At 39.8% G+C, this 20,168-nt stretch overlaps 2 protein-coding genes across 2 annotated transcripts; one reads left to right on the top strand and one right to left on the bottom strand.

The window, feature by feature from the left end:
* The first annotated feature begins 876 nt into the window (after positions 1 to 876).
* LOC137709469 (pfkB-like carbohydrate kinase family protein) lies at positions 877 to 2,925 on the top strand. Its single transcript, XM_068448561.2, has 5 exons — positions 877 to 1,172; positions 1,284 to 1,694; positions 2,146 to 2,280; positions 2,419 to 2,535; positions 2,642 to 2,925. The coding sequence occupies exons 1-5, from the start codon at positions 990 to 992 to the stop codon at positions 2,777 to 2,779; spliced, it is 984 nt and encodes a 327-aa protein (XP_068304662.2). The 5' UTR covers positions 877 to 989; the 3' UTR covers positions 2,780 to 2,925.
* A 12,902-nt stretch (positions 2,926 to 15,827) lies between these two features.
* Positions 15,828 to 19,232, bottom strand: LOC137749583 (uncharacterized). Its single transcript, XM_088688430.1, has 7 exons — positions 19,006 to 19,232; positions 17,501 to 17,599; positions 17,301 to 17,363; positions 17,151 to 17,198; positions 16,996 to 17,049; positions 16,268 to 16,325; positions 15,828 to 16,138 (listed from the first exon to the last, which is right to left on the bottom strand). The coding sequence occupies exons 2-7, from the start codon at positions 17,558 to 17,560 to the stop codon at positions 16,095 to 16,097; spliced, it is 327 nt and encodes a 108-aa protein (XP_088544556.1). The 5' UTR covers positions 17,561 to 17,599; positions 19,006 to 19,232; the 3' UTR covers positions 15,828 to 16,094.
* Positions 19,233 to 20,168: the final 936 nt, after the last annotated feature.

Below are 20,168 nucleotides of genomic sequence, written 5' to 3'. Positions count from 1 at the left end.
AGGGGTATTTTACAACAAGCCCAAATTAGGATCGTGACACTATATGTCAAATAAAAATAAAACTCACTAATACAAGTAAAGTATTGGGGATCTCTTTTGAGGAGCTTCGCTCTTCTATGCATCAAAAGACAATAAAAAACGACTGAGATGTGCGGGAGAGAACCAGCCCTCTTTTGATTGTTTCTCTTAAAAAGGGGGAAAATGAATTGGATTAATACTCAATCTCGTTTGATTCTCTAATCTCCTTCTAATTCAATTCCCTAGTAGATACCGCCAGGATTTCACAGTTACTCAAAGGCCATAGGAGAGATGATACAATCCAATACCCTCAAGGAGATTTCTTTGGGGTGTTTGTCAAATATTCAAGTTGATAGGGTATTGGGTTTTTAATCATGCGTTTCAGGTTTGAAATTCCTTTATTCTTAAATTATTGTAATAGTTTCGAACTCTTCTCCTCCCATAATAATAATAAATTAAATAATAATAAATAAAAAAAGCAAAGGGAATAATTGGATAAATTACAGACGATAAGATCAACTTATCTTGTCATGAAAAAACACAATAGATCATATCTCAATTAGATTAGTCTTTCAAATCCAAATCAACATTGATACCGATAATTGGATATATATATATATATATATATATATATATATATATATCTGTGTGCTTGTCTGGCAATCAGACGGACAATAGTGAGTATGGCAATCTTTCATTAATATCAGCCGTTTGATTTTTGCTAGAATTTATACGTACTTACATATGCATAAAGTAGTTTGCCTATTTTGTTTCGGTTTCGGAAACGCAACAAACTGATGTCAGTTAGAGTTATATCGGAACATGGATGGCTGACCGACGCTGATTGAACTCTATATAAAGGGTTGGACATTGACAATTTAATAATTAATTTGATCTGTTTCACAGAAGCAGCGTTTCATAGAACGATAAAGTGATCTCAATCGCAAGAGTTAAGAGAGAGTGAGTTGAGGATGGCGAATTCAGAGAGTCCACTAATTGTAGCGTTTGGGGAGATGCTCATCGACTTTGTGCCAGACACGGCCGGAGTTTCGTTGGCCGAGTCCACGGGGTTCCTCAAGGCCGCCGGCGGTGCACCTGCCAATGTGGCTTGTGCCATCACCAAGCTTGGTGGTAAATCGGCTTTCGTTGGCAAGGTAATAGAAACTAGACCGACCCGTCCATCTGATATTTTATTTAATTTTATGATTTAGAAATCAATGAATTAATTAATTTTGTTTTAATTTCTTGGTTCATGATTGATTTAGGTTGGAGATGACGAGTTCGGACACATGCTGATCAACATATTGAAGAAGAACGGGGTGAACGCGGAGGGAGTGTGCGTGGATAAGCATGCCAGAACAGCGTTGGCGTTCGTGACCTTGAAGAACGACGGTGAAAGGGAGTTCATGTTTTACCGGAACCCCAGTGCTGATATGTTGCTCAAGGATTCGGAGCTAAACATGGGTCTTATCAAGCAGGCTAAGATATTCCACTACGGATCCATAAGCCTCATAGCCGAGCCATGCAGATCGGCTCATATGGCAGCCATGAAAGCCGCTAAGGAAGCTGGCGTTTTGCTTTCCTACGATCCCAACGTCAGGTTGCCCCTCTGGCCCTCTGCTGATGCTGCTAGGCAGGAGATCAAGAGCATATGGAATCAGGCTGATTTCATCAAGGTACCAACACTAAACACATATATACTCATATCGATTTCTTTCTGTACAAGATTAATACACTATGATGATGATATATATATATATATATATATATATATATGTATGTATGTATGTATGTATCTGTATGTATCTGATCCGATCTATGTTACATATACTCATATCGATTTCTTTCTGTATAAGATTAATACACTATGATGATATATATATATATATATATGTATGTATGTATGTATGTATATGTATGTATGTATATATATGTATCTGATCCGATCAATGTTATGTATACTCATATCGATTTCTTTCTGTATAAGATTAATTCACTGTGATGATATATATATATATATATATATATGTATCTGAGATATTGGTAGCTAGATACGTATGAATATACGTAGAGTTGTTTGCGTTTTTGATGATTAATTAGTATATTCCTATATGGATATGCATATAGGTGAGCGACGACGAGGTGAACTTCCTGACGCAAGGAGATTCTGAGAAAGAAGATGTGGTTCTGTCCCTGTGGCATGACAACCTCAAACTGCTCGTGGTCACTGATGGTGAGAAGGGCTGCAGATATTACACCAAGGTACGTTCATACCCTAAACCAACTTCTTCTCATATCTTTCACAACTACATACACTTGCAGATAACGACTATATATATATATATATATATATGAGAGAAAATGTAAATTATTGATCATGTCATGATAATATACGTGCAGAAATTCAAAGGAAAGGTGGCCGGCTTCTCAGTTAAAGCCGTGGACACAACCGGCGCCGGTGATTCTTTTGTTGGTTCATTTTTGCTTTCCATGGCCAATGATATGTCCATCTTTGAGGTAAGTACATTCAGTCCCAAACTAGACACTTCTTAATTTTTGGTTTCTATTTTCTGTGTTTTTAAATTTTAATTAACTTAATTATTTCCTACATAAATATATACAGGACGAAGCAAAATTGAAGGAGGCTCTGAGTTTTGCAAATGCTTGTGGAGCTATCTGTACAACTCAAAAGGGTGCCATTCCAGCTCTTCCAACCCAGTCTGATGCCCGTGAGCTCATTTCCAAGTCCAAAGCCAAATAGATCCATCCATCCATCCATGTTTTGATTTCCATCTTTAATTTGTTTAGCACCACATCCAAACCCTTTTTAATTAATTGTTTATTTTCTGGTTAGCCTAGTTTTTGAGGATAATGAGTAATAATATCCCAAATTTGTTAATTTCTCTATATTTTATGCCAAGCCTCTCCTCTCTCTCTTAGCAATTCATGTTCTGTTGATCCGTCGTGCACTTTTTATTTTATTATTGTAGAACACGTTATTCCAATTCTTTAATTTGAAAATACCACTACAAAGACAAAAATGTTACTTTTTAACACATTTTCCATATCACACTTGTATCATTTTTCCAATAGAGATGATAATTGATGGACTTTACCTATTAGAAGGGTTGTACAAATATCATAAAAGAATGTGGTAAATGTAGCAATACTTCAACCGAAATTGGTTTTGTCATAACCACAATGACTAATAGCTGAAAGTGTTTTTAAAATGAATGAAAGCGTTTTTTTTCGAAAATGTTTGTAGGTTCTAAAAGCAAGTGTTTTCTATAAGAATCACATAACTGGTGCTTCTTGATAGAAACACTTTTAAATGTTTTTACAAGATTCACTTGCATTTTTATTAGGGATGAATTCCAAAAAAAAAATTTGTTAAAAGCGTTTTCAATCATTTTAAAAGTATTTCTAAATGAAATTTAAAACATGCAGTTTCTAAATTAGAACAGTACCCAATTTTTTTTTTTTTTTTTTTATATATTCTGTTTATCCCCTACAAGATAGATCTTTGATTTCCACCCCTACGTCTTTTTGTTATACTTTACTCCTATTTTCGTACTTGCTATTTTTTTTTGCACCTTAGAATTCTTCAGAGGGTTTTTTTCCGTCCTAATCTTTCTTTATTTTCCTCTTCTTCTATTTGAATAGTTATGGTTAAACTATATTAATATTTTATATTGAATTTTTTTTAGAGATAATAAATCAAAAATTATGTTATATGGATTTTTTTTATAGAGATAATAACATAAAAAATAATGTGTGAGAAGAAGGAAGGAAAAATGATAGGAATAGAATGAGAGAAAATCTTACTCCAAATTTCTCTAGGACTGCTAGTTTCTTGGGCTTTTTGCTCAATTTTCCGGTTGACTTAATTACAAAAATTACTCCTCGTAATCTCTTTACGTACTTATGCATTTTATTTGGGCATTCATCTACGATGGAGCTCTCAAATTTCAAATTTCATCAAAGAGAAAATGGCAGGAAAGTAAAGAAAATAGAAAACATTCATATTATCGGAAAATGATCCTCGTCAGATTCTTTTTGTGGGGATTTGAAAGATTAAATAATTACGGTCGTTCATTGTATATCGTACGGTCAGAAATTATTTAAAATTTAAAATTCAAAATTGAATATAAATAATGTCTAATAAAAACTAATCGCACGATATACAATGAAATGTTATAATTGCTTGATCTTTCGGATTCCTTCAAAGAAGATCTAGTGAAATCCTTTTCCCACGTTATCCTCCGCTTTTTCTTTTGACAAGACATTACAATGGACCCAAAGGACCCAAAGGATAATTAAAATCTAAAAATCCCAAGGGATAATTGAGATATGATGTAGATGGGTGTGATGTTGGACATGATAGCCTGCTATGACTAATGAATTTGTAGTGGGCCAATACGTAGAACAAATTTTTAATGTGCCAGAAATATAACATAATACGCAAAATATTATTACGTCAAGTGTCACAATAGTATAATACAGTTGATTGTAAACTTTTTTTTTTTTTTTTTTGTAAGTTCCAACCAATCCTACACTGAATGTACCGAACCATGCTCAGCAAGTTGACAAATCTCTCAATATGTAGAGACCTATTACCTACTTGAATCATATTTTTTTTTTTTTTTGATTAAAAAGTTTGAATGTAGGTCGAACAAGTCATAAATAATTTTTTGAATTTTTATCACAAATTATCAATGAAATTGATTATGACTATCAAGATAGTTCCTAAAATTAAAAATCAATCAACGTAATTCCTGAAAATAGGTGTCGCAAATCAATGTTGTAACATCCCGTCCCAAATTTCATTTTAACGTACGTGTGAATTTACGATTATACCCCTAATTCGTTTTATCCCGTTAATGTGTGTTGTGTGGTGTGGTGGGACCACACACACTCATACACTCTCTTTTCTCCCGGGATTCCCTCCCTCATTCCCTCACTCTTTGTCTCACTCTGTCTCTGTCTCTCTCTCTCCCCCGAGCCCATTTCTTCTTCTTCTTCTACACACAGACAACACACACATATACTCAAATCTCCACCAATCGAGAAACCAAGACCACCATCGTGCTCGTGAGGCTGAGAGAAGTCCAGTGGTGCCATTTCCAGGTAAGAACTTTGACGTTTTCACGTCGATATCGCTTTGGCCGATTTGAACACTGTTCATGCACAATTAATCTAGCTTGTTTTGGGAGATTCTAAGCTTGTAGTTGTGTTTGTGAGGTTCCCAGGAGCTTGGGAGTGGTTCGTTGGGTGAATTTGGACGTCGGGATTGTCCTGTGCAAAGTTGGCCGAACTTGGATCGTTGTTGTAGGTGAGATTTCATGGTTTTTAGGCCTTAAAACTAGTCTAACGTTGTTCTACTAGTCCTAGGCTTCATTTTGGTATAAAGAACGTGAAATTTGGTTGAAAAACGAAGGAGAAAACAAAGTTTGAAAAATTCCCAGTTTTCCGGCGACGGCGCCGGCGACGGCGGCGGCGCCGGCGACGGTGACTGGCCGGAGAAGGAAGGGGAATATTCCGTTAAGTTTAACGGAATATTCCTAACGGCAGTGACGGCGTCAGTTAGGGAATATTCCGTCAGGTTAACGGAATATTCCTGACGGCGTCAGTTGACGCCGTCAGTGTGCAGTGCACGTGACTGCGCGTGGGTCAGTGACTGTTCAGGCGCGTGGGGGCGCGTGCGTGGTCCAAAAATTATTTTAAAAATATGGGTGTGATCCTGAGGTTGTGTAGATCACGTTGGTATATTCAATTGTCCAATTTGAGCAATGTATGAGAAGTTATTACGAGAAGTTGCTTAGGTGCTTTTAAATTAATGTTTTCGTAACTTTGTCGCGTATAGGTGATTCGTTTTCCGAGGACGAGCGTACGCACTCGAGGCAGGGGGGCTACGACCCTTCTAATTATCAGTGAGTGGGCTTTTGTTTTCCGTATATACCTATATACAGTTATATTCCCAGAAATTAAATAGAAAATGTTATTTGTTTTATGCCATGCATTATATGAATGTTGTTTACGCATCATTGCATGTATTATTGGTGATATACATACATATATACATGTGTATTTGGTGCGGTGGATGCACAGGTAAGTGCCAGGTAAGCGGTATTCAGGTGGTTATGCATTCCTGTTTATTATGCAATAGTAGTTTGAGATGCTTAGAGAGCTCATAATCTGCACCCCCGGTGTTAGTGCTCCCGTCCAGGGCCAGGGCACAGCCTTCACGTGTATGTTCACCAGCACCGCATGCTCGTCTTGGATCCAAGTTAGGTGCAAGCCTGTCGTAGAGATCACATTAGGTGGTTCCGACTTGTAGGTGACCCGCGATTTATCGCCAGCTTCACGTGATCGTAGCACTAGAGCATACATATATATTACACCCAGCTTGTCGTGCAGACCACGTTAGGTGGTTCCGACTCGTGTGCAGATTCAGTGATTGAGTTGAGCGTGGAGCTCTAGGTGCAGCGGTACATGTCACGTTAGGTGACTCCCGGCTGCCAGTTTATATGTTGTTGATGTGATTTACGCTTGAGCATTTATATTTGATTATGAGATTCTGTCATGGCATATTCTCGAGCATAAATGGCATATCATGGAGCATGATTGACATACCTATAAATACGTATATATGTTCATTTTCTGGGAAGTATACAGGTTTTACGGCGAGGGGTTAGAATGTGTTTTGCTAAAGAGTTTTCAAAGAACTTTGTTTTTGCCCACTCACGCTTTTGTTTTTGCGCCCCTCCAGGTTCTAGTGGTCTAGCAAGTTCAGTGGTTTATCCCAGAGGGCGTCCCGGCATTTCTGACAGACACTCACCATTGTAGGGTCACCTTCGGGTGTAAATACATCGTATCTTTTCCTTTTGGACTGTTGTAGACTTGCTCTGAATTGTGTCTCACATACACTAGTACTTTGTATGCTTTTAGGTTTTTAATTATTCGTACTTTTATTTTACTATATTAATAGCTTCCGCACGCGCACATGGTTACGTCACCTTCGTGTGACGGCCAGCATGCCCTGATCTCGGTTGGGGTGTGTCAGCTTGGTATCAGAGCCTAGGTTTGGCAGTCCTGTGTCTTTGTGAGTATTCTAATAGTTGGTGTCTTCTGTCAGAATCATGCCGCCTTGTCGGGAACCACGTCGCTCAGATGAGTCTAGTTTCCCTGATCTTACTCAGTTGGGGGAAGTGATTGCCACAGCCCTTCAAACAGTGATGCGCCCTCCCCAGAGGACTCCTCTGGAGACTATGTATAACCTGAAGTTGGATAAGTTTAAAGGTAACGAGGGTCATGAAGGCGCAGAACGTTGGTTGGAACACATAGAGAAGACTTTTCGTGTGTTACATAACCAGGGGAACCTTCCTATGGAAAGGTGGGTTGAGACAACCTCTTGGTTTCTGGAGATGGAGTCTGCAGCTTGGTGGGAGCAAGAACTTCGTATGTTGACTCCAGCTCAGAGAACCGATTGGAATGTTTTCAAGGACGTGTTTCAGAGGAGATTTGTACCTCCTGAGTATATCGACCGTAAGAAACAGGAATTTACTGAGTTGAAACAGCGAAAGATGACGGCTAACGAGTATTATCGTAAGTTCACTGATTTGTCTCGTTACTATCCTGATGTCGCTGGTAATCCGGCGGAGATGCTTCGTCGTTTTCGCTTGGGCACTAAGAAGAGATGGCGTTCTATGGTAACTACTACTCACTGTGAGTCCTACCAGGAGTTCTATGAGATATTGTTGAGGGTAGAGGACTCTGAGAATATGTCAAGTGATAGTGACGAAGAGAAAAACGGCAATCAGAAGAAAGACGACAAAGGAAAAAGTCAAGTGTCGCTTGGGCCTCGCCAAACTCAGAACTTTAAAAGGGGTGGTGCAAGTTCAAGTTCGTCTAGTGGTGGTTTCAGTGCCTCTGGACAAGGACGTGGAGGTAGGTTTTATGGAAGTGCTCGAGGCCAGAGACAAGGTGATGGTGGCCGAAACCGACCCCCATTTTGCCGGAGGTGTAATAACCGACACTTCGGCGAGTGCAGGCAGATCAGCGGTGCTTGTTTCACGTGTGGACGGACGGGACATAGAGCGGTGGATTGTCCCCAGGGTCAGCAGCAGAAGCCGCAGCAGACCTTTCTGCCGCCACCTGCACCGATTCGGCAAATCCAGGGTCCGAGTACTTATGGGCAAGCAGGTAGAGGTGGTGCCTATCACTATCAAGGTGATGTTGTTCCCTATGCTCCAGGACCGTATCAATACCCCCAGGACCCGTATTCACAAGGTGGTTATCCCCCGTATTCCAGCAACTACATGCCGTATCCTCCAGCTCCAACGGGTGGTTCTCAATGGTACCAAGGAGGACAGTATCAGCAGGGTGAGATGGCCACTAGTAGTGCCGGGTCTTCGAGACAGATGGGTCAGTCCAGTCAGGGACGTGGAGCTCAAGGTCGCGGTGTTCAAGCGAGCAGAGGTCGTGGCGGACGACAGCAGGGCCAAGGGCGTATTCACAATATTTCCCTGCAGGATGCTCAGAACAACCCGGACTTGATAATGGGTACGTTAAACATTCTTGGTTATTTTGCTAGAGTCTTAATTGATTGTGGAGCTACACATTCCGTTATTTCTCATACATTTGCTCAAGTAACGCAACCTCGCCCCACACCTCTAGGGTACGATTTAGAATTCGCTATGCCTAGAGGAGAGAGATGTGTTGTAGATTGTTTATACCCAGGTTGTCCAGTGATAGTAGAGGGTGTTGTTATGCTCGCGGATCTTATCCCGTTAGATATTGTTGATTTTGATGTGATTTTGGGCACGGATTGGTTGCACTTCTATCGTGCCAACATTGATTGTTACGGGAAAGTAGTTACTTTTCACCATCCTGAATTACCTGAGGTTACTTTTGTGGGTGAGCAGAGTGGAGTAAGACACGGTGTTATTTCGGCTTTGCGAGCGAAGAAGTTGTTGTCTAAAGGTTGTCAGGGGTATCTAGCTCATGTGTTGCTAGAGGAGGCCGTTCCTAGCAGAATTGAGGATGTGAGAGTGGTTAGACACTTCCCTGATGTTTTTCCGGAAGATTTACCTGGTTTACCCCCAGATCGAGATGTGGAGTTCAATGTTGAATTGCTTCCAGGTACTAATCCTATTTCTTTAACTCCTTATCGTATGGCTCCTGCTGAGTTAAGGGAATTGAAAGTGCAGTTACAGGAATTAGTGGATAAGGGATTCATTCAGCCTAGTACTTCACCTTGGGGCGCTCCAGTATTGTTTGTGAGGAAGAAAGATGGGACTTTGAGGCTGTGTATCGACTACAGACAATTGAATCGGGTGACGATTAAAAACCGTTATCCATTGCCTCGTATCGATGATTTGTTTGATCAGCTGAGAGGTGCTTGTGTATTTTCTAAGATAGACTTGAGGTCTGGGTACTATCAGCTGAAGATTAGTAGGGATGATGTTCCTAAGACGGCGTTCAGGACTCGTTACGGTCATTACGAGTTTCTGGTTATGCCGTTTGGGTTGACGAATGCACCAGCAGCTTTTATGGATTTGATGAACCGGGTATTCCAGCCTTACCTGGATAGATTTGTTATTGTCTTCATTGACGATATTCTGGTGTATTCTAAGTCCAAAGCAGAGCATGTTCGACATCTTACTTTGGTGTTGAAAAGGTTGAGAGAACACCAATTGTATGCTAAGTTTAGCAAGTGCCAGTTCTGGTTAGATCAAGTCGCATTTTTGGGGCACATCATTTCTGCTCAAGGTATTCTTGTTGATCCTCAAAAGGTTGCAGCTGTGGAGAGTTGGGAGCAACCACGAACCGTCACTGAGGTGAGAAGTTTCATTGGTTTGGCGGGATATTATCGGAGATTCGTTAAGGATTTTTCGATAATTGCCTTGCCACTGACGAGGTTAACAAGGAAAGACGTTAAGTTTGAGTGGAATGATAAGTGTGAGCAAAGTTTTCAGCAGTTGAAGCATTGTCTTACTAATGCACCTGTTTTGGCACTCCCGGACGATAGTGGTGATTTTGAGGTTTATAGTGATGCTTCTTTGAATGGTCTGGGATGTGTATTGATGCAGCATGGTAGGGTGATTGCTTATGCTTCGCGGCAGTTGAAAAACCATGAGATGAATTACCCTACACATGATTTGGAATTGGCTGCTATCATCTTTGCGTTGAAGTTGTGGAGACACTATCTTTACGGAGAGAAGTGTAGGATCTTCACAGATCACAAGAGTCTTCAGTATCTCTTCACCCAGAAGGAACTTAATCTTCGTCAACGGAGGTGGCTGGAGTTGCTCAGCGATTACGATTGCACGATTGATTATCACCCTGGTCGTGCGAACGTAGTAGCCGATGCACTTAGCAGGAAGTCACATGGTCGTATCAATGCGCTGTACGCTAGTCGTATTCCTCTTTTGGTGGACTTGCGTGCTACAGGAGTAAGGTTAGAAGCAGAAGATCGAGAAGTGGCATTACTTGCTAATTTTCAAGTTAGGCCAATCTTGGTTGATCGGGTGCTTGAAGCTCAGGTAGCTGATGAACAGATTCAAGAACTAATTCGAGCTCGAGATCAAGGAAGGAGGCGAGATCTCAGAGTTCGTGATTCTGATGGCATGTTGATGTTAGAGGGTAGAATGTTCGTGCCTAGTAATGTGGATTTGAAGAAGGAAATTCTCGATGAAGCACATATCTCGGCTTATGCCATGCACCCAGGGGCAACTAAAATGTATCATACCATTCGACCATTTTACTATTGGCCGGGTATAAAAAGGGAGATAGCTGAGTATGTGAGCAGTTGTGCTGTCTGTCAGCAGGTTAAAGCAGAAAGAAAGAAGCCGTTTGGATTGTTGCAGCCGCTTCCCGTTCCAGAATGGAAGTGGGAAAATATCACTATGGATTTTGTGTACAAGTTGCCGCGTACACATAATGGCTTTGATGGCGTTTGGGTGATCGTTGATCGGCTCACTAAATCAGCACATTTCATTCCAGTAAGAGAGAAGTATTCTTTGAGCCGGTTAGCAGAATTGTTTATCTCGAAGGTTGTAAAGTACCATGGTGTCCCTGTAAGTATTGTCTCGGATCGTGATCCACGATTCACATCGAAGTTTTGGGTAGCTTTTTAGGAAGCTTTGGGTACGAGACTACTTTACAGTACGGCATATCATCCACAGACGGACGGACAGTCCGAGAGAACTATTCAGACCTTGGAAGATATGCTGCGAGCATCAGTGTTACAGTTCAGTGATGCTTGGCACCAGCGATTGGATTTGATGGAATTTGCGTACAACAACAGTTTCCATTCGAGCATTGGCATGGCGCCATTTGAAGCCTTGTATGGTAGATCTTGTCGCACTCCGTTGTGTTGGTCAGAGGTTGGCGAAAGAGTCTTAGTAGGTCCGGAGATTGTTGAGGAGACTACTCAAAATATTCAGGTAATTAGGTCTAACCTGAAAGCAGCTCAGGACAGGCAGAAAAGTTTAGCAGATAGACATGCTACGGACAGAGTGTATGAGGTCGGAGATTGGGTATTTCTGAAGCTTTCACCGTGGAGAGGTGTTGTGCGGTTTGGAAAGAAAGGGAAGTTGAGTCCCAGGTACATTGGACCGTACACGGTCACAGAACGAGTTGGTGAGGTAGCTTACAGGTTGGAGTTGCCTCCGGAGTTGGCTAAAGTGCATAACGTTTTTCACGTGTCTATGCTCCGACATTATGTTGCGGATCCGTTGCATGTGATACCTCCTCAACCGTTAGAGATAAATCCAGATTTAACGTATGACGAGGAACCGTTAACGATCTTGGATTGGAAAGAAAAGGTTCTGAGGAACAAGACGGTGAATTTGGTGAAAGTCTTGTGGAGGAATCACTCGGTTGAAGAAGCTACTTGGGAGACAGAAAGTAGAATGAGGGATTTGTATCCTAGATTGTTTTTCGATCACTAGGGGTTATATAAGGTTGTTTTGAATTTCGGGACGAAATTCTATTAAGGTGGGTAGGTTGTAACATCCCGTCCCAAATTTCATTTTAACGTACGTGTGAATTTACGATTATACCCCTAATTCGTTTTATCCCGTTAATGTGTGTTGTGTGGTGTGGTGGGACCACACACACTCATACACTCTCTTTTCTCCCGGGATTCCCTCCCTCATTCCCTCACTCTTTGTCTCACTCTGTCTCTGTCTCTGTCTCTCCCCCGAGCCCATTTCTTCTTCTTCTTCTACACACAGACAACACACACATATACTCAAATCTCCACCAATCGAGAAACCAAGACCACCATCGTGCTCGTGAGGCTGAGAGAAGTCCAGTGGTGCCATTTCCAGGTAAGAACTTTGACGTTTTCACGTCGATATCGCTTTGGCCGATTTGAACACTGTTCATGCACAATTAATCTAGCTTGTTTTGGGAGATTCTAAGCTTGTAGTTGTGTTTGTGAGGTTCCCAGGAGCTTGGGAGTGGTTCGTTGGGTGAATTTGGACGTCGGGATTGTCCTGTGCAAAGTTGGCCGAACTTGGATCGTTGTTGTAGGTGAGATTTCATGGTTTTTAGGCCTTAAAACTAGTCTAACGTTGTTCTACTAGTCCTAGGCTTCATTTTGGTATAAAGAACGTGAAATTTGGTTGAAAAACGAAGGAGAAAACAAAGTTTGAAAAATTCCCAGTTTTCCGGCGACGGCGCCGGCGACGGCGGCGGCGCCGGCGACGGTGACTGGCCGGAGAAGGAAGGGGAATATTCCGTTAAGTTTAACGGAATATTCCTAACGGCAGTGACGGCGTCAGTTAGGGAATATTCCGTCAGGTTAACGGAATATTCCTGACGGCGTCAGTTGACGCCGTCAGTGTGCAGTGCACGTGACTGCGCGTGGGTCAGTGACTGTTCAGGCGCGTGGGGGCGCGTGCGTGGTCCAAAAATTATTTTAAAAATATGGGTGTGATCCTGAGGTTGTGTAGATCACGTTGGTATATTCAATTGTCCAATTTGAGCAATGTATGAGAAGTTATTACGAGAAGTTGCTTAGGTGCTTTTAAATTAATGTTTTCGTAACTTTGTCGCGTATAGGTGATTCGTTTTCCGAGGACGAGCGTACGCACTCGAGGCAGGGGGGCTACGACCCTTCTAATTATCAGTGAGTGGGCTTTTGTTTTCCGTATATACCTATATACAGTTATATTCCCAGAAATTAAATAGAAAATGTTATTTGTTTTATGCCATGCATTATATGAATGTTGTTTACGCATCATTGCATGTATTATTGGTGATATACATACATATATACATGTGTATTTGGTGCGGTGGATGCACAGGTAAGTGCCAGGTAAGCGGTATTCAGGTGGTTATGCATTCCTGTTTATTATGCAATAGTAGTTTGAGATGCTTAGAGAGCTCATAATCTGCACCCCCGGTGTTAGTGCTCCCGTCCAGGGCCAGGGCACAGCCTTCACGTGTATGTTCACCAGCACCGCATGCTCGTCTTGGATCCAAGTTAGGTGCAAGCCTGTCGTAGAGATCACATTAGGTGGTTCCGACTTGTAGGTGACCCGCGATTTATCGCCAGCTTCACGTGATCGTAGCACTAGAGCATACATATATATTACACCCAGCTTGTCGTGCAGACCACGTTAGGTGGTTCCGACTCGTGTGCAGATTCAGTGATTGAGTTGAGCGTGGAGCTCTAGGTGCAGCGGTACATGTCACGTTAGGTGACTCCCGGCTGCCAGTTTATATGTTGTTGATGTGATTTACGCTTGAGCATTTATATTTGATTATGAGATTCTGTCATGGCATATTCTCGAGCATAAATGGCATATCATGGAGCATGATTGACATACCTATAAATACGTATATATGTTCATTTTCTGGGAAGTATACAGGTTTTACGGCGAGGGGTTAGAATGTGTTTTGCTAAAGAGTTTTCAAAGAACTTTGTTTTTGCCCACTCACGCTTTTGTTTTTGCGCCCCTCCAGGTTCTAGTGGTCTAGCAAGTTCAGTGGTTTATCCCAGAGGGCGTCCCGGCATTTCTGACAGACACTCACCATTGTAGGGTCACCTTCGGGTGTAAATACATCGTATCTTTTCCTTTTGGACTGTTGTAGACTTGCTCTGAATTGTGTCTCACATACACTAGTACTTTGTATGCTTTTAGGTTTTTAATTATTCGTACTTTTATTTTACTATATTAATAGCTTCCGCACGCGCACATGGTTACGTCACCTTCGTGTGACGGCCAGCATGCCCTGATCTCGGTTGGGGTGTGTCAAATGTGATCATTCTATCAGATTCTTTTAAAAAATATTTTAAGTACTGATTTGACACATAAATAGGTCCTATAAGTTATTTTTCTCACAAATATTCATTGAAATTGAACCGTGACATCAAAATGGTCCCTAAAATTGACCTCGAACATCAAAATGGTCATTGAAATGGAAAATTGATCAATGTAATCTAGCAAGTAAGTGTCTCAAATCAATATAATCATTTCGTCACAATTATGTAAAAAAATTTGTTATATACTGATGTGACATATATGACTCACACAAGTCTAATTAAATTTAAAAAATTACAATTAGGCTTAATAATTTAATAGTTAATAAAAAAATTTGTCAACCCAAAAACCTAGTTCTGCAATCACCTTCGATCTCAGTTCACATTTCTCTACCTCATTCGCTCTCTATTCTCTAAAAAAAATCTCAATATACCCATCTTTACACACTTTGACACCTTCACTGAATTGAACCTGGATCAAGATCACCTTTGGTGACGGCTTGGCCGATTGACAACAACTTCTGGGACATCACCATTAACATTTAGGCGATCAACATTCTCACAACCTTAATCTTGGAGAACCTGTTCGGCGCTTCCCTGGTGGTCTAGTGATGCAAGGATCGGCAATATTTGCCTTGAGATAATGAGGTTATTACCGAGGTGCGTCTATTGTTGGTTAAAAATTATTTCCACACCCCTTTTTAGGCCTTGGTTAAGCCTTGTGCCTTTGAGAATTTATGGAAATGATCTTTCTTCGGAGTAGGTCCTACTATAAGAAAAAAAATTTCATTGTGCAAAAAGGTATTTAGACAACTTTTTTAATTAATTATTGAACACACATCAACACATAACAAATTTTTTTACAGAATTGTGGCGGAAATATCATATTGATTTGCGACACTTATTTTCAAGAACTACATTGATCGATTTTCAATTTCAGCGATCATCTTAATGGTATGAGTCAATTTCAAGAACCATTTTGATAGTGTAGGTCAATTTCAGAGACCATTTGTGATAAAAAAAAATTAAAACATAAACAAACAAAAAAATTAAAAAAAAAAAACCGTAAATCTTGTGAGACCAATTTATGTGCCACATCAACATTTATCAAAATTTTTAACAAAATTGTGATTTATTTGCGACACCTATTTTCATGGACTACATTAATTGATTTTTAATTTCAAGGATCATCTTGATGGTGAAGGTCAATTTCAAGAACCATTGTGATAAAAATCCTAATTTTTTTAGATGAGAGGTATGTTTTATATTCACGCAGCGGCCAGTGTCAATTGGGAAAAGAGGAATTTGCCTCTATCCATATTTGCTGAACACCTAGTCCACATGCTTAGAGCTATGAAAATTATACTGAAACAATAAATCGGAAGTGACCTTCGCTCCCCTTTTGTCCTCTTGCACTCTTCTGTTTGGTTATGTCCGTTAATTCTGCTTCGGTCAACTCAATACTAAAGCCAGAAGAAAGGGAGTGCATGAGGGTAAAAGCGGTGTAAAAATCACTTCACAGCAAAAATGCATATCTGTAAAGAGGAAATCTGCCTTCAATCACTAGTTGTATACAACCATGTTAATAAGAAAAGGAATAACGTCCCGCATCAAAACTTGGAACGCCAGAAGTTATGGTTTAGTTTCAACGGGAGTAACGTTGGTGCAATGCATGTTTTATAGCTATGATCACATCATCTTCACCAAGTTTGTTGTCAGGAACAGAATATTACCCAGTACAATATTAGGTATCACAATAACAGTCTGAGGTTCTCACAAGATCAAAACACCAAAAGCTCCGTCATTCGTTGGCACTTGTATCCTCAGAAGCGGGACTTCCTTCATCTACGTAAAGTAGTATAACAACGTAAATGGCTTTTTTCTTTCTTTCCTTTCTAAATTTTCAAAGAAACAATATGGAAAGAATAATTAATTAACGGAAATGGCTTTCTGGACTTCTAATGTTTAGCATACCTTCACCATCTGCCGGAGCACAAGGAGACTTTCTGTATCGTGTTTGCTGCTGTGTGGGCTGAAGCACGAAACAAAAAAGAGTATTAAAGCAGCAATAAAATAACCAAGGAGAACCATGGAATGTCTAAATTATCTCATTTTTACTCCTTGAAACCGCTAATGCATAAGAGGGTAGGAGGGGAGGAGGTGAGCAGATTGACACGAATATAAAAATATGAACATTGATGTATCGAATCCGAAAACATAAAGGATTTCTTCCAACTCTAGCATCATGCTCCAGCAAGATTATACTTAAGATGCAACTACTTGGCAAGGTGCCATTTATATGCAATACTTATCAAAGAGAATGATATTCTTCCGTTACATCACACTCCAAACAATATATCATGAATTTTAGAACATCGTTGTCTTGTGGTGAGCGCATACAAGTTTGCCATCTCATCTAAAAGCCTGATACTGTGGCCTAATCAAGACTTCAGAACAACATTGTATTCAACCAAAGCTACCTAACTACCAATAATACTAAAGTAACTTCATCTGCTTCTAGCGCCAAAATCAGTAAATAGCCGTCAACTAGTTGACATCGCAGCATGTAGATTATTAAATACGGAGTTTTTAACATACCACAAAACATGGTTCAACAGGACCAAAAACTCTCACCTAAACATCTACGAAAGCCAAATAAGAATGATAAGGTGGACACCACCACGACAGAAAATGGGAAATACCTGTAACTTTGGCCGAAGGGCTTCAAGTGGTCCTTTTGGCTTTTCAACACCTTGCTGTTATCATCCAAAAAGCATCAAATGATATGAAATCATTAACAAAATAATTGTTTCCTACTGTTGCAACTAGAGGGTAATGTTAGTGTTGGGAAGGCTACCTTTCCAAGTGCCCAGTCAGCAGAATCAAAATAAGCACGTTCATGGTCCTGAGATCAATAGAAAAAGTCTTAAGACGAAAAACAGTACAGCTAGCATATAATTCGAACAACAGGACGTAAGATCTGAGCATTATCAAATTCAAATATCACCTTTGAAATTAGTGGTGGTTTTTTTGGAATGATTCCACCATACTTTTTCTTTATAACTTCCTCCTAGAAAAACAAACCTTGGTCAATCCTCTATAGCAGCACAAAGATTTTGATGCAAACAATTTTGTACATATTTCTCCATAAGGTTCTTTACAATAACAAGTATTAAGCATCTTGGAAAACCAAAGTATAATCACAACCTCCTCTGGGGAAGATTTTTCAGACCCCTCATCCACCCGTTGCTCTTTCCCGTCCTCCATCCCCAAAATAACGTCTTCACACCACCCTGCAAATACAAGCTGCAGCAGCATACTAGTTATTTTCAAGTCATCAACCAATGCGCAATGAAACTAACTCACAAATCACAATGCATCTACTATATATCTGTACATTGCAACCGAATCAAACAAGAGAAATAGACTCAGTTTAATCTGAGACAGCGTTTCAGTCTTTCAGAACAAAAACAAATATATCCTAGCATTAATACTCTCATAAATACAGTGACAATTCAATTATTTAGGTAAAAGAATGGTGAACCGGAAAGGTTGTAGACTATTTTGTTGGCACAAAGAAGTATGCTATGATCTCCAAAACTCATTCGTAGCAATCGTCTTAACATTTACATGGTGATATATTCAATTCAGTTCTCAAGTAGGTCCATAGTTCTTTGTAAGACAGCTCAATAAGCTAAAACCAGCTATTACAATTATTGGGTATGCCGTATACATATCATTTAACATTCACCTCAGTTTCCTCAAAAATTTAAACAGAAGGGTTGATAATAATAGTCAAACTATATTAAAAAGGCTTTACTTTACCTACACCGCTTGGAAATCGATTTTAATCTCACTTTACCCTGTAACTCAAAACTCGCTACTTTACTTACTGTCCCTGAAACTCAAAATCCACTCTACTTTGCCCCTAAAACTCGATTTTGATGCTATTTTGCCCTCTAAAACTCAAAAATCATCATTTTACTCTATAAAACTCAAAATTTTCTCCACATCGCCTTAATTTTGTGAATTCCGTTATGTGAGTTTGATTTGAATGCACTAGGCTAATCAATTTATTTATTTATTTATTCCATCTCAGCAACTCAAGCACAGCATCCCAAAAAAAAAAAAATTCCAATTCTTAATTTCTTCTTTTAAACTTAATATTTTTTTTATTGTTGAATGTTAGTGAAGAGTTATAATCAAATTCATTGGCACATATTAGAGGCTACTTTTGAGTTTTAGAAAGAGAGTTTACAAGTTAAACTGGACCAAATTTTGAGTTTCAGGTAATAAAGTGGTGGCTTTTCAGTTAATAAAATCGAGTTCCAGAGCGCAGCTAAAAATAGACCTTAAAAAAAAAAACTATTAATTTTCTGAATTTCGATCGCAGAATATAATATACTACAGAAATTTCGTCCAAGCTGATAAAACATTGAACAATCAAATAAACGGGATTAGGTGAAAATTCTTCAACAGCAAAAAAAAAAAAAAAAAAAAACAAACGATGTTGAAAATTAAAATTTTTAACCTAATTTTATTTAATTTCACATTTGCTATCATATCCAGATCAAATGTAGTTGTAATTTGGTTATATCCATCATCAAAATTTTTGAGAATGATAAGCAATAAGTCAGAAATGCAATTCAAACTCTAAGAAAAAGAATTAAAAAAAAAAAAAAAAAAAAAAAAGAAAACTCGAGAATTCGTACCTGAAAGCGATCTAGATGGATGAAAAATCTAGAGAGAGAAGAAGGCGAATCTTAGAGAGAGAGGGAGGGAGGAGGAGTTTAGTGTTTAAAATGGTAAGAGGGATGGTGGGGGGAAGAGGGAGGGAGGAAATGTCGTCACGTGGTGCGAGGGCTGTTTCTGCATTGGGTGGTAGTGATGAGTCTGATTATTATCTCCCTATCCATTGTTTTAGTCACTGTCATTATCTGGTTACTCACTTTACGCGTTTTCTTTTACTTCATTTCTCTCCCAAACAACCAACAAACTTTGTTATAATTTTCCTTACCTTATTCTTTGGACGTGCTTATCTACATTTTGCTTTTTTATCTTCTATATATCTTCTTAATTTTCGACCGTTGAATTAAACAAGTTGAAGAGGATTAAAAGACAAAAATAAACAAAAAGTATGTAAAAAAATAAAGATAAAATGTGTGGATGGTACACTTATTTTTTAAGTGGTTAAGGGAATCCGGACGAAAAGGGTATAAATGGGTGGTACGGAATTTCACAGGTATGTTTTAGGGGGCGGAGGGAGTGGGAAATTTCCTATGTGAATCTAGTCTAATGGCAGAGGTGGAATTGGTGTGGGCGGCTTTGTTGGCTTGTATTGATATGGGTTTTGATGCAGTTTAGATTGAATGAGATTTTAGAGGACTTGTGGATATGATTAACGGCAAGGCTCAACCAAATGTTGCAATTGAAACACTCCTTGATATTCAATATGTGAAGCATTGGCTGAGGTCAGTGGATGTCATTTTTGCTCCTCATATTTGTAATGGCAGCTTTCGTCTTATGGGAGGTACCGTTTGGTACATGGGACAGGACGGGACAGAGTGGGACAAGGCGTTCCGTCCCACGTTTGGTGCGCCTAAAACGGGTGGAACGAGCTGTTCCACGGGACGAGTTTTGGATGAATTTTGGTTCCACCTCACCCCCTGGAACGACTCGTTCCACATCCGTGGAACACAAAATTATAATCTCTCCGTCTCCATCTTCTTCCTCCTTATTTCCATCCGAGGGCATCTTTTCTCCCACTCCGTTCCGTTCCATCCTGTCCCGTCCCGTCCCGTCCCATTCCGTTCCGTCCCGTCCCGTCTGCATACCAAACGATACCTTATGGATGGGACTATTTTAAGACAAAATA

This window comes from Pyrus communis, chromosome 17 (assembly GCF_041283825.1).
Source record: "Pyrus communis isolate YQ-2024b chromosome 17, ASM4128382v1, whole genome shotgun sequence".
Lineage (NCBI taxonomy): Eukaryota > Viridiplantae > Streptophyta > Magnoliopsida > Rosales > Rosaceae > Pyrus > Pyrus communis.
This window is presented reverse-complemented; position numbering and strand designations above follow the sequence as displayed.

What these genes read in the sequence shown, in the direction of transcription:
- LOC137749583 (XM_088688430.1), bottom strand. Translation starts at nt 17,560, where the DNA reads ATGGAGGACGGGAAAGAGCAACGGGTGGATGAGGGGTCTGAAAAATCT. An exon ending in AACCACCACTAATTTCAAAG is followed by an intron (nt 17,199 to 17,300) that starts GTGATATTTGAA and finishes TATTGATCTCAG; the next exon opens with GACCATGAACGTGCTTATTT. An exon ending in CTGACTGGGCACTTGGAAAG is followed by an intron (nt 17,050 to 17,150) that starts GTAGCCTTCCCA and finishes GGATGATAACAG; the next exon opens with CAAGGTGTTGAAAAGCCAAA.
- LOC137709469 (XM_068448561.2), top strand. Translation starts at nt 990, where the DNA reads ATGGCGAATTCAGAGAGTCCACTAATTGTAGCGTTTGGGGAGATGCTC. An exon ending in AATCGGCTTTCGTTGGCAAG is followed by an intron (nt 1,173 to 1,283) that starts GTAATAGAAACT and finishes TGATTGATTTAG; the next exon opens with GTTGGAGATGACGAGTTCGG. An exon ending in ATGATATGTCCATCTTTGAG is followed by an intron (nt 2,536 to 2,641) that starts GTAAGTACATTC and finishes AAATATATACAG; the next exon opens with GACGAAGCAAAATTGAAGGA.